The sequence below is a fragment of the Juglans regia genome, chromosome 2 (assembly GCF_001411555.2).
Source record: "Juglans regia cultivar Chandler chromosome 2, Walnut 2.0, whole genome shotgun sequence".
NCBI classification, from domain to species: domain Eukaryota; kingdom Viridiplantae; phylum Streptophyta; class Magnoliopsida; order Fagales; family Juglandaceae; genus Juglans; species Juglans regia.
Window position 1 is genome coordinate 32,417,756 of NC_049902.1, and position 12,493 is coordinate 32,430,248.

The window sequence follows — 12,493 nt, forward strand, 5'->3', positions numbered from 1 at the left end:
TTATATTGACGAGTTTCTACTACGTAGACAGCCATTTGTTTGTTCAGTTCCTTCTCTTTTCGTCTGTGTTGTGAAGCTAGAGAGATTAAAATATTATAGGATTGTGAGAAATAGACCATATTTATTGTTTTCGGTCATGCATTCTTCATATTGCTGTTAGCTTGTATAAAACATCTTGTGGGGGTGAGTGGCAAAAAGTTTAATTCTTTAGAAATGGCATAATGCTATGTGTGGCATGCCTTTTGTGCAGCAAGTGGTGATTGATGAGTTACTTCTTGATGCTGAAAGTAACCTTTTATTACGTATAGATGAATTATGGACGGAATAGGGCTATATTTGAAACATGTATATAGAAGATGGTGCAGCTAGAATAATAGATTAAAGGTTTGGGTTGGAAAAAACAATGAAGGAAAGAAATGAGTTGCCATACTTTCTTATCAAACCACATTTATGGCAGAATCATTTATCCAGCAGACTAACCCCGAGGGGTTGTTTCAAGTGGTAGAAGCCTTGGTCTTAGTGGTAGGCTCCCTCTAGATCCAAGATTTGAACCCTTTGGTGCAAACAATTTGTAAGGGTCACATCCCATTGGTGAAAAGCTGATTATTTCTGATCCGTGTGATGGGGATGCATTATGCAGGTTTGGGATTTAACCGGGCAAAAGACGTGTTTGCATGGTCTCTGGGATTTATTGTCTTAAAAAAAAAATCTATCCATCAGACTAAAGTTTGTTGATTTTCTTTGCATGACTATTCTTTTCTATTAGTTTCCCTTTCTAGAACCTAATACAATGTTTCAGGGTGCTAATTAAGGATGATTTAGTGACAGCAAAGTTGAAACTGAGTGCATCATCTTGGGTTAGCTGCAACTTTTTCTTGGCCTGCTTGTTTTCTAGCATCAATGTGATCATCATTTCGTTTTTACTCAGATGCGAAGCAGATGTCTTGGGAATCTTCATGATTTTTATGAGGTAGTTTTATTCACTAGTAGGAGCTGTAGGCTTGCATTGTAGCTAAAACCATAGAGTTGTAACTTTCAATGGCCATATTGTTTCATACCCTCAACACTGGAATGACCTATTGCTTCTGAGATACGTGGCACATAGGATATAATTTGATGGAAGAATCAAGGAGAAAACAATAGTGCTGACAACCGGGCACGTTGGACCTTAGAAATACACCAAGTGTGACTTGATTAGATTTGGTGTTCTATCTCAATATATGTACTAGAGTTTGTGATGGGCATGCTATGAGGATCTTGTAAAAGGTGCTGTTGGTTTACACCATCAATGAAAGATCAAACATACTCCAATTAATACATGCAGAAATGTTGGAAGACAAAATATATGCAGATCATATATAGGCTGGGAAAGTGAACAGTTTGCCATCCCGTTGGCGATATTGGGTTCAGGAAAGAGAAGAAAATGCAATTTGATGCTTAGGTCGATGACTCGATATATGCATGTGTACCCTAAAGTTTGATGTTTTTCTGCGGTGACGTTGAACTAATTCAGACGCATTTCAATTGTCTTGTGTTGGACACAATTGACAGTGAGTATTTGTAGGCTACTGATCTAGCTAGGGAATTTTGGAGGGAAGTAGAGAGAAGGATGCAGATGTGTGTGCCGAGTAAGCAATCTGCCATGTGTTGGTTAAATTAAAGTCTAATTTTGTCAATTTTTTCAAATCTCAAAATAACTTTTTCAAATTTTCACATCAAATATAATAAATAATTCAACTTTTATTCTACTATTCATAAATTATTTAAACCCATCTCAACTCATTTCTGAATCAACCTCTCCACTCTAAGACCTAGTGGGTATTTGATTGTGATGGTGTTCTGTTCTCGATTGAAGGCTTGGATGCATATTGCTAAAAAGTAGCGGGTCGGGATATGCATCTCGCAATCTCGGAGAGTAGAGACAACCTTGTATGCTGCTACAATTTAGGATCGGTGCTTTATACTTTGAAGTTCTGCTTTGTACTTAACGAGCATTCAGAAACCATGCAAACTCAAAAAAGTCGATCGAACAAAATCAATTCTCTCTCCTTTATTCCCTGGGGTTCGCAAAACAAACAACGTATGAAAATATTGTGGCCTAAAGAAACGATTATATAGTGCCACTTGGATAATGACTTAAGATGAGATAAGTTGGAATGGAAATTAAATAAAATATTATTTTTTAACATTATCATTGTTTTGGAATTTTAAAAAAATTGAATTGTTTATTGTAATATGTGGAGATTTGAAAAAGTTATAATGATGAGATGAGACGAGACAATTTTACTATCCAAACGGGGCTGTACATCCATCTTAGTGAAAAGCGTATACAAGAAATCATCCTGACATGTGAAAAAATCAGATTAAATTAGAACACAGTCACTCCCAAATGCCAAATATGTAATAGAATACAGATCCTAGGAACACACAAGAACTGCCGGTATAAGCTTATACAGCAAAAAAATGTCCGAACATTTCATTTTACACTTCTTGTTTGACTTTCCAGTAATAGTTCAGAGTAATGTACAATGACCCCAAATAAAGAGGAAGTAAATATAGAAAGAAAATCTCCCGCACATGAGGTAAGAAAAGCACCGCCAGATCTTCATTAACCAAGTGGCTGGCTATCGCATGGCTGAGTCGTTCATCTAAACTATGGGATTCTGAACTTTCTGGAGCTAGATGCAGCTGACCATCTGTGGAACGACCTTCAGAAGGTTCCCCATCATCCTTGGGTGGATCATTAGGATCTTCTCTTCCATCATTCTCTTCACTATGACTTCCACCACTACCTCCCTTTGAGATGCCTTGGACCAAATCAGCCCGAGCTTCTACACCAACCCGTCTCAGGTGCAGCTGACACGTCAAAGATACATGTTGAAGAACAGGCCCGTCAACCAATACATTATAAGCAGATATATAAATAAGGACTACCTGAAGATGTAAGTTAACTTCATCTGGACGAGAAAGAAATGGAAAATCTCCCCCAGTTTTCAAATATGCTCGCCTTGCACCAGGATACCTCTCGCCCAGTTCATCTTTGAGTAGTTGTGGAATTGCACAGTAGTCGTTTGTCTTCAAGGAGGGAGCATTTAAACATGTCACAAAGAACCGGTATTATTATCAGTGAAAACTTGTTAATTTCCTTCTTCCAGTATTAAGCTAGGAAAAGATAGCCAAGACAAAGTTATGAAGTTAATGTTGCTGAATTCAATGACTTCAAGCATTTGAAAAGCCATGCAGGAAGGCAGAAATAAATCAAGCAAATGACTAACTAGTGACAAGCATTATATAGCCAGCAGAGATACATGGGATTGTGTGTTGATAGAGTTGCAATAAGTTTTATTAACTGAACCGTGATATCTTTATCCAGGTATAGTAATCTACTGACCTTTGGTCTGTCAAGTTCAACACATTTAACAACAAAGCTTGGCTTATAGCCATGAGATTCTCTTTGAACCTATGTTACATATGTAGTCGATTTCCTCCCCCTAAATAATCCATGATGAAAAAACTTAATAAAAAAATTCAACTTAGAATCTTCACAAAATCGTTAGGACCAAACCCGCAACATTTAGTTCAGTGTATATACAGGTCAAAACATTTAATTTGAAGTATCCTCTCCCCATGTGAGATACCACTTCAATTATCAGTTAATTAGATTTTGACTAGTTTTGAAAGGTAGCACATGCCCAACTTGAATCAAAGGCCCTTTTTTTTTTCTTCACTCTCACCAGGGAAACAATAAAGAGAACAAGAACTGTAAATGATGTTCTCAATATCTATTAATTATCATTATTTTGGCAGAGAACTACACTAGGCAAGTTTCCCAAGGAGTTATGTGCACAGACCATCAAAAAGTTTTTCATATGACCATTAAATGTTAGATTCTTAAGTGTTTATGGTGAATTTCAGAAGCGACAGAGAACTTCAAATGTTAACTAGCACATCGCACAGCGAGGAATAAAGGATGAAGAAAAAGAAGAAAAAGGAAGAATGAAAATTGAACCAAAATCACAACAAAATTTTAGAAAACGAGGAAGCTGAAACTACAGGGACTTTCCCAAATTCGGACTAGAGTCATACTAGACCAAGATTATGTGTACACACATCCACAGAGGTTCAGATAACTTACATCCATTATAGTTATAAAAGAATCTGAAAGCAGAAGAGGTCCAACCGCAGCAGTATCAACTGTCAAAGTTAACCTTGAGGCCAAGTCGTCCTTTGAGAGTGTTTCAACCTGAATTGACAGTCACATGTTAGGGTTCCAAAGGAATTAATCAAGTAGTTTTCTACAGGATGTATATTTGAATGAAACTAAAAAAAAAAAAAAAAAAACAGAGCAAGCAAATGGAAATTTGATCATGCACAAGACTCATTTTCTGAACAGATAAATTAGAAGTACCTACCTAGAAAAAAAAAAATAATAAGACTGGGCCAGGACAAAAAGGAAAATGAAAAAGGTTCACTTCCTCAATTTTGGTAAGCATTCGTCTCCTCAATGTTTGGAATATATGATTTGAAAAAAAAAAAGGAAATTCTCAAGATCACAGAAAATACAGTTGAGAACATCATCAGTTTAACGCAAAGTTTTTTGAAAATATTCTAGGAAATATCAATGGTACTTAAATTTTGAAAATATTGAATTGACTGCACAATTGTCAAATTGATAGCAAATGTTGATTTAACTTTTGCGAACGCATCTCAGTTTAGGTTTAATTATGTTTGAATTCCAATTGCAAAATCTTGTACGATGAAGTGTTTCCTATGAAGCTCAAAGAAGTTTCTATTACTAGGGTCAGAAAAGTTGGTAGAGAGATGGAGAGAGAAAAGGCAGGTGGGCGAGGAGTGGGTGCAGCAGGGAGGGATCATGACCCCAAATACCATATGCAAGAAAATAACGAAGACCCTGGGACAATTGCATGCCAATCCATGAATGGTTGAGAAACTAACGGAATTTGAAGAGAAAAAATAGAGTTGGGAATAACTGCAACCAATCATTTCACAAAGAAAGTATTGTTCTGTGCTGAAAAACTGAAATATTGGGTGCTTGAGGGCAGAATGCTTCAAGATATCTTATACACAGCTAAATCCAAAACATGGTGGAGACCTTCACAGACTTTACCTGAGAAACAACAAAGTCCACAGAATCAGCAATGAATGGTTCATGGGGACCATCACGAATTCCTGTTAAGACGTATCGTTTCAGCAAAAAAGAAGGGGTCCAACTGACACTGCATAAGGTATACCCCAATCAGAAAGTCAATTTATTGGAAAAACATTGCACCTAACATGCAACTCACTGCAAACAACAAATCTGGCAAAAATGACAATTATACACATCTTTACATAGAGATCGTAGAAAGCAAAAGAATATATAATAGCGGTTATTGAAATAGTAATCTCCCAATTATGGAACTATTGGTTGTCAACTGATGTGACCATAGAACATTGCTGTAACCACAAAGAATAAGTTATGAGAGAGGGTGGATAAACAAAATGACACAACTTAATCTCTTCAGCTCATGCTCTTTCCAGATGAAATGGAAAGTGGGAATGTGAGGATTAAGAGGAGAAAAAACATGCGATCCTGAACTGATGATGCTATGCTTCATCATATATAGATACTAATAGTAACATATCTGCATCTCCTTTCACCCTTTAAAACGTGTCAACTCACCTACCCTATGGAGTCGGGGGGGTGGGGATTTTTAAAATTTAACAGGATGAGGTGTCGATAATGGGCAGTCACTAGACCCATATGAGAACTAAAATTTGAACGTAAGCATAATTTTGAGTTCAACTGTCAAATTTTGGTCAGGTTTTTTCATCTATTAGTCAAGAACTGTTTAAAAATTGTCATCTACAGTATTGACCACTGGGTTGAAACTTAAACATGTTTTTGTGGCTAATAGATAAATTTTGGATCCAATGCTCATTGCTAGAGAAGTTTTGGATAGTAGTAGCAGGCAGCCAGGGGTGATTTGTAAGTCAGATATAGAAAAGGCCAAGAATCATTTCAATTCAAACGGTAAAAAAGAATTAACTAGCTTGCTCGACAATCTGTTCACAGTTTTTTTTTTTAAGTAAAAGTAAAACTTTCTATTAACTGTTAAACTCACTGAATGAAATATCATCTAATTTTTGAGCTTGAGCTCAAAAAAATCTTACATTAATTATATAATGGTCCCTTATTTTTCAGAAAATTAACAGTTTCTACTTAAAACCAACCTTCCTGCACATAGCATGTAAATCTATGGGGACTCCAAAACAGGGCAATCAGTAACCCCCCAGAACCATTACAAAACTCAGGTGGGTTGTGTGAGCTCAGGTGCTCTAAACACAATAATCTCATATAACCAGAATATTAATCAAACTTCTAGCAAATACACAGTTTTTGCTATTCCATTATATAAAGCAGATCTTTTAACTATATTGCAAATCATTTTTTTATTATCGGTAAATACAAATTTTATTAAAAAAGGCGAAGCCAAGTACACGGGATATATACAAGAGCAACACCTATGCATGGGTGTCTTAAAGATACAAAGGAAATCATGTACGTTCATGCCGTTAAAGTCTATTACAATCAACCAATGGAATAAAGTTTGAAAAAAAAAGTTCTAAGCTTGTCCATTGTCCGTTCACGATCCTCAAAACTGCGACCATTCCTCTCCATCCATATGCACCACCATAGACAGATTGTAATCATCTTCCACATAGCTGCAATTTGAGAATTACCCTGAAGGACTTGCCAGCTGGCCAAAAACTCAACAACCCTTCTTAGCATAACCCAAAGGAGCCCCGCTATAGCAAATATATCATTCCACAAACTCATAGTCACATCACAATGCAATTATAGGTGATCCACAGACTCCCCACCTTTCTTACACATATAACACCAATCCAACATAACGAGTTGGCATTTCCTTAGATTATCTAAGGTGAGAATCTTCCTTAATGAAGTTGTCCATACAAAAAAAGAAGCTTTAGAGGGGCCTTAGTCTTCCAAATGTTCTTCCATGGGAACACTCTTGTAGAATGTTTCATTAGGGACTTAGTATGACCGTACAATCAAACTTCCCTTCTTGGACGGTGACCACATCATCGTATCAGGTCCTCCATTCACTCTTTAATTATACACAAGATGGAAGAAATCTATAAGTGTGTCAATTTCCCAGTCTTGTGCAGCTCTAATGAAAATGATATTCTATTGAGGAGAGCCACTAGGTAGATCTATGAGTTCTATGACTGCAGCCTCCTGTCGTCGTACAATGCCGTATAAAGTTGGATAGGCTTCCTTAAGAATTTGGTCTCTACACCAAAGGTCATTCCAGAATTTAATTCTGGAACCATCCCAACTGCAAAGTGTGTATATTGATGAAAGTTGGTCCAACCTTTTCTTATGTTTTTCCAAATCCCCACCCCATGTGGTCCGCTCACCTCATTCGAGCACCATCCTCCCCAGTCCCCACAATCCACCATATTTTGGATCTATGATAACTCTCCACAAAGCTCCCTCAAGTGGTAAAGGCCTTGGGCTTGGGGGTTTGCTCCCCCTAGGTCCAAGGTTCAAATCCCCTTGGGTGCAAACAATCTCTAGGGGCTACACCCCCTGTTAAAAAGCCAGCGATTTAACCAGTTCTGTGTAGGGAAACTTCCGAGAGTGTGGTGTACGAGACCGAGATTTACTCTGCATAGGTGGGTTCGAAGGGCCCTGTCTTGGAGAGGTTCCCTGGCATAAAAAAAAAAAAAAAATCTCTATAACCATTTACCCAATAAAGCTTTAGTGAAAACTTTGAATTCGCAGCCTGTCTTCATGTATTGGGGTACAAACCGTATCCCAATTCACCAAGTGAAACTTGAATTCTTCATCTATTCCCCCCCATAGGAAATCTCGTTGCAACTTCTCTAGCCGGTAAGCCACCTTGCATGGTATTGGAAATAGAGATAAAAAGTAAGTAGACAAGTTGGATAGAGTACTTTTTATCAACGTAACTCTACCACCTTTGGACAAATAAATCCTCTTCCAACTCACCAGTTTCTGCTCTATTTTTTCCAACACCCGGTCCCAGATGGACTACAACTTAAAGGAAGCACCCAAGGGAAGATCGAGATACTTCATTGGCAAGGTGGAACATTTCCAATTGGAACTAATTCTATATTGCAAATCTTGTGAAGGTTTTAGCAGAAACTAAAAACAGACTTTAGTTCAACAGAGAACTTGTTCCCATTTCTTCATAATTATTTATGTCAAAAACCCCAAAATATATTCCTCATACGCCTACCGTATGTAATTAGAGTTGTAAGCAGTCTCTTGATAGCAGTCTCTTCCTAGCATCTTGATGGTACATATTTATCAAAAACTTTTATGTGCATAGTATTTCAGTGAATTAAATAGCAAGTCATCAACTCTAGTTTCATTTTTTAAAAAGTACATAAAAAATTAGGCAGTCTGATCGTACGCAGTTACAGCCCTCAATCTAAGAAAAATATGATGACTTACATGGGCGCCCATGGCATTGCAGTAGAGAAACTGCGTGTATCCAGAAAAGAATTGGATAGTATCAATGACCGAACTCGTCTTGGACGATGCTGAGCAAAGAGTTGTGCTAAGAAGCCCCCAAGGGACGTACCATATAGATGTATCTGTTAGATATGGATTGATTAGTCTACTCAGCGATTACTCAAGTTGTCAGGAACTTATATGACTTGAATTTGCAAGTTAGGTACATTGATTTTACAATTTTTGAATCTCAGTTCATGACATATCAATACAATCATGCATCCATGCTGCCTCTAAGAAAACACATTGATCATGAAACTTATTTAAAATTGTTCTCAGCCCACATGTATCTTCTCCTCCAATGATTGTCTCGCACAATTTGTAGCTCTATGATTATATACAGGCAGTTCTATGTTGATTTATCTAAAGATGATATATCAACGATAGTGGTTAAGTGCCATCAGTTAATCAACGATAGTGGTTAAGTGCCATCAGTTACCATATTGCATGAAAATATATATATATATATATATATAAGCATTTTATTAAATCCAAGTGATTCGACCCAGTTTTTTGTTTAAGTGACAAATTAATCAAAGTCATGATGTAATAAACTCCAATCGCTAGTTGGTGAAACAAATCATGTCAAAGTTAAGAGGGAACATTATAGGAGGATGGCTTATGAGGCATTCCATGTACAAAGTGACCCACAGTTTATGCAACACTGGTTCAAATCCGCTCTGTGCTTAGAACTGTATGAAGCCCAGCATAGCTACTGAAGCACTTAGCCAATCCAGAATGCCAAAATTAGTGAGTGTGCAGGCATCATGGTAAGTGCCACAACATCAAATACTGCAATGAGAGTAGAATGATATAGACAAAAACTTCTACTGATAACACAAGTATGGTAGAAAAAATGTGAAAAGGAAATGAAGCTCTTACATGATGAACATCAATAGCATCCAAGAACTTCTCAAATGCTTGAATCCACTCATGATGATTCCAAACTCGTGGAATATCAACAGAAATCACCCGGTAACCCTTCACATTTGAAATGGATTTGATTATTCAATCTTAGTTAAAAATTTAAATGATATATCATATAAAAAATTTAGAGGGTTTCCTGGTCACAAACACGAAACAGAACTTAGAAAGTTACCAAGTACAACAAGAGCATCAATAGAAATAATTATAACTGATTCATTCTTGCTGTAACAGTGTCCAGTTGCGAAAACTTTTCTATATGGTGTGAAAAGGACTAGGAACACCACAAGGAAGGAGCCACGTTAACCTTGAAGTTCCAAATGAGGTGAAATAATTTGGCAATTACACAAATGCACTTCATTTTGACACCAACTAACTTATAATATCCTGCCTGTGTTTGTTGGCCTTAGTACACAGATAAGCAAATTCAGTTTATACAGTGGTTAATAAAAGTTTTTAAAACTGGTTAAGCATAATTCATTTTATGCTGACCAACTACAAAAATAGTTCTCTATTTCTTCAAATAAAAAATAAAATAAAAAAAGTTATACTAATAACTTAAATGCATATAAAATGAGCAAATAAAATGGAGATTCCAATGATATAACCATGCTAAAGCTGAAGAACTCCATATCTCCGCATTTGCAACTGCGCTATAAAATTCTCTTCACATAAAAACACTAAAACTATGGGAAATGGAGGGAGGTTAATGATAATTTGTGATGGTTTCCTTTCATTACAGATATTCTTTCAATGAACAAACTCGTCAAGTGGCACTATTGCGCAACAAAAATAACGGGCAGCATCAATTGTTCTGTGCTCTAAGACACTAACTTCCAGAATTTAATGGTTCCTGGTAGAACTACACTACTGAGAAACCATGGCGTAAAACTTATCACGAGAAAAGAAGAACGGGGGAAAAGAAAAAGAATGAACATGGATTTTTAATGTATATTGAGTATAAAATGTCATAGATATGATGAAGACCCTAAGGTCAAACTTACTACCTTCATGGACAATGACATGATTTGTTTGTAATATACATCTGCTGTCCCTGCTGTTCCAGGAAGACAAATAAGAGGAGGTACCACCTTTGGACCAAAATCATAATATCGCCATTGCTTTATGCCAATCTGTGAGGAATTAAAAATAAAAAAGAAAAGGTTTCCGACAGAGACATCATCAGGCAGTAAAAAGCACAATCGACAATCCAAATGTAACCAAGGATATATGGGATTACGTCTAAAAATAAAGGCATAAGCATTGCTGGAATGAGATAAGGAATCAAAATCATGATAGCTACAACCCAAATTCACAGAATCGAAAGAATAGTGTGAAAAGAGACACATATTTAAACAGGCATCAAGTAACTCATAAAGGACCTCTATGCTTAGCAGAGAAGAATGAGACAACACAAAATGCACGCCCAGATACATTGCGAAGCCAAGATGTAAAAACCATTAAAAAATTCCTAATTTGGACGTAGAAAAGAAACCCATACAATGACGAGTAAGATATGGATCCATTCTCATCTGTATCCCATTGATAGAGAGAGCAAAAAAATTATAGATGAAGCAAAGGCATACCAATAACGAGTCTAGAAGAACAAGCTAAATCCATATTTAAACAAACATAAGCCACATACGCACATCAGAATTCTCACAATTGGCGTGTAAGTTGAAGCTTGTTTTATATAAGGGTCAGAGAACTACAAACCCAAGCTCATCCACTACCCATAATTGACTAACGAAAAGGAGACACTAGCGGAATGAAGATATGCCCAAAAACAAAATGAAGCTAATGAAAGAGACCCATGATCAGAAATCAGATGAAAACGGAAAAATAAAAAGAAAAAGGAAAAATGAGAATATAGAGCGAAAGAACTTACGGGGATCTTATGAAGAGGGACCAGAGACTTGAAGTGGATGTAATCTCCGGGCACCGAAAAAGCACCTTTCATTGCTAAATCGTTAATTGCTATGCACCAAACACTCCCGTATCACACAACCATATTCGAATGGATCGATCACTGAAACTGGCTCTCTTTCTCTCTGTCTGTTACTCCCCGCTGTCCTCTGCGAACTCGTCAATATTATTTCGAGAAAAATTTTATTTTTTTGCAAATTATTTCGAGGTATTGACGAGATCAGAAGACGGAACAGAGAGAGCCACGTGGCTGGGCCCCCTATCTACCTACAGTAATCATAAAGCTGAACTACGGCGATGCTCTTTCAACTGGTCGCCTGCGTTATACTGTCCGCACGATTTTCTTTTACCATTGATGCACCATACAGGCGCACTTTCGAGTGGCATTTCTTTCTTATTTGTTTGTTTGTATTATGACTACGTTTGGAATTTGAATTGAATTAAATTGAATTGATTTAATAAAATATTAATTTTTTATATTATTATTATTTTAAAATTTAAAAAAATAAATTATTTATTATATTTTGTATTGAATTTTAAAAAAAGAAAAAATCTTCTTCACAGTCTACTATTGGTAGAAGCCCCAGCACACCTAACGTGCTGGGTTGAAAAAAAAACAAAAAAAACTATGTAAGGTGTGTGGAGAGTGCAATGGACAGTAAGTTGATCTTTAACATTATTCTTAAAAAAATTATAATAATGAGTTAAAATGAATTAAAATGAGTTTAATAACCAAACGAAACAATAAAAATAAAATATTATTTATATTTAAAAAAAGAGGTTCCTTTTTCTATCCTATTAAATTCCATACATCTTCGTAAACTTTATCTTCTCTCTAAATTAAAACTTTCGTGACATGATTAGTAACTTGTTAAAATTAGAAATGCTAAGTAACAATTTAATTTTTAATGTCTATAACTTATTTATTTATATTACAGTTTAAGTGGTTTTTCATATAAACTATTTATCTGTGAAATCAGGTAAGATTGGGACATGCTAATAATAACTTGGAGTATTCTATCTCATGAGCTACTATACATTTCCAATCCTCCCTTTCGGTTCCTCATCTCGTTC

At 36.2% G+C, this 12,493-nt stretch overlaps 1 protein-coding gene across 1 annotated transcript; it reads right to left on the reverse strand.

Moving 5' to 3' along the window:
- Positions 1-2,379: 2,379 nt before the first annotated feature.
- Positions 2,380-11,733, reverse strand: LOC109011158 (maspardin). The gene is made up of 8 exons (XM_018992239.2): positions 11,382-11,733; positions 10,501-10,626; positions 9,452-9,550; positions 8,510-8,652; positions 5,129-5,237; positions 4,136-4,243; positions 2,935-3,075; positions 2,380-2,856 (listed from the first exon to the last, which is right to left on the reverse strand). The coding sequence occupies exons 1-8, from the start codon at positions 11,451-11,453 to the stop codon at positions 2,482-2,484; spliced, it is 1,173 nt and encodes a 390-aa protein (XP_018847784.1). The 5' UTR covers positions 11,454-11,733; the 3' UTR covers positions 2,380-2,481.
- Positions 11,734-12,493: the final 760 nt, after the last annotated feature.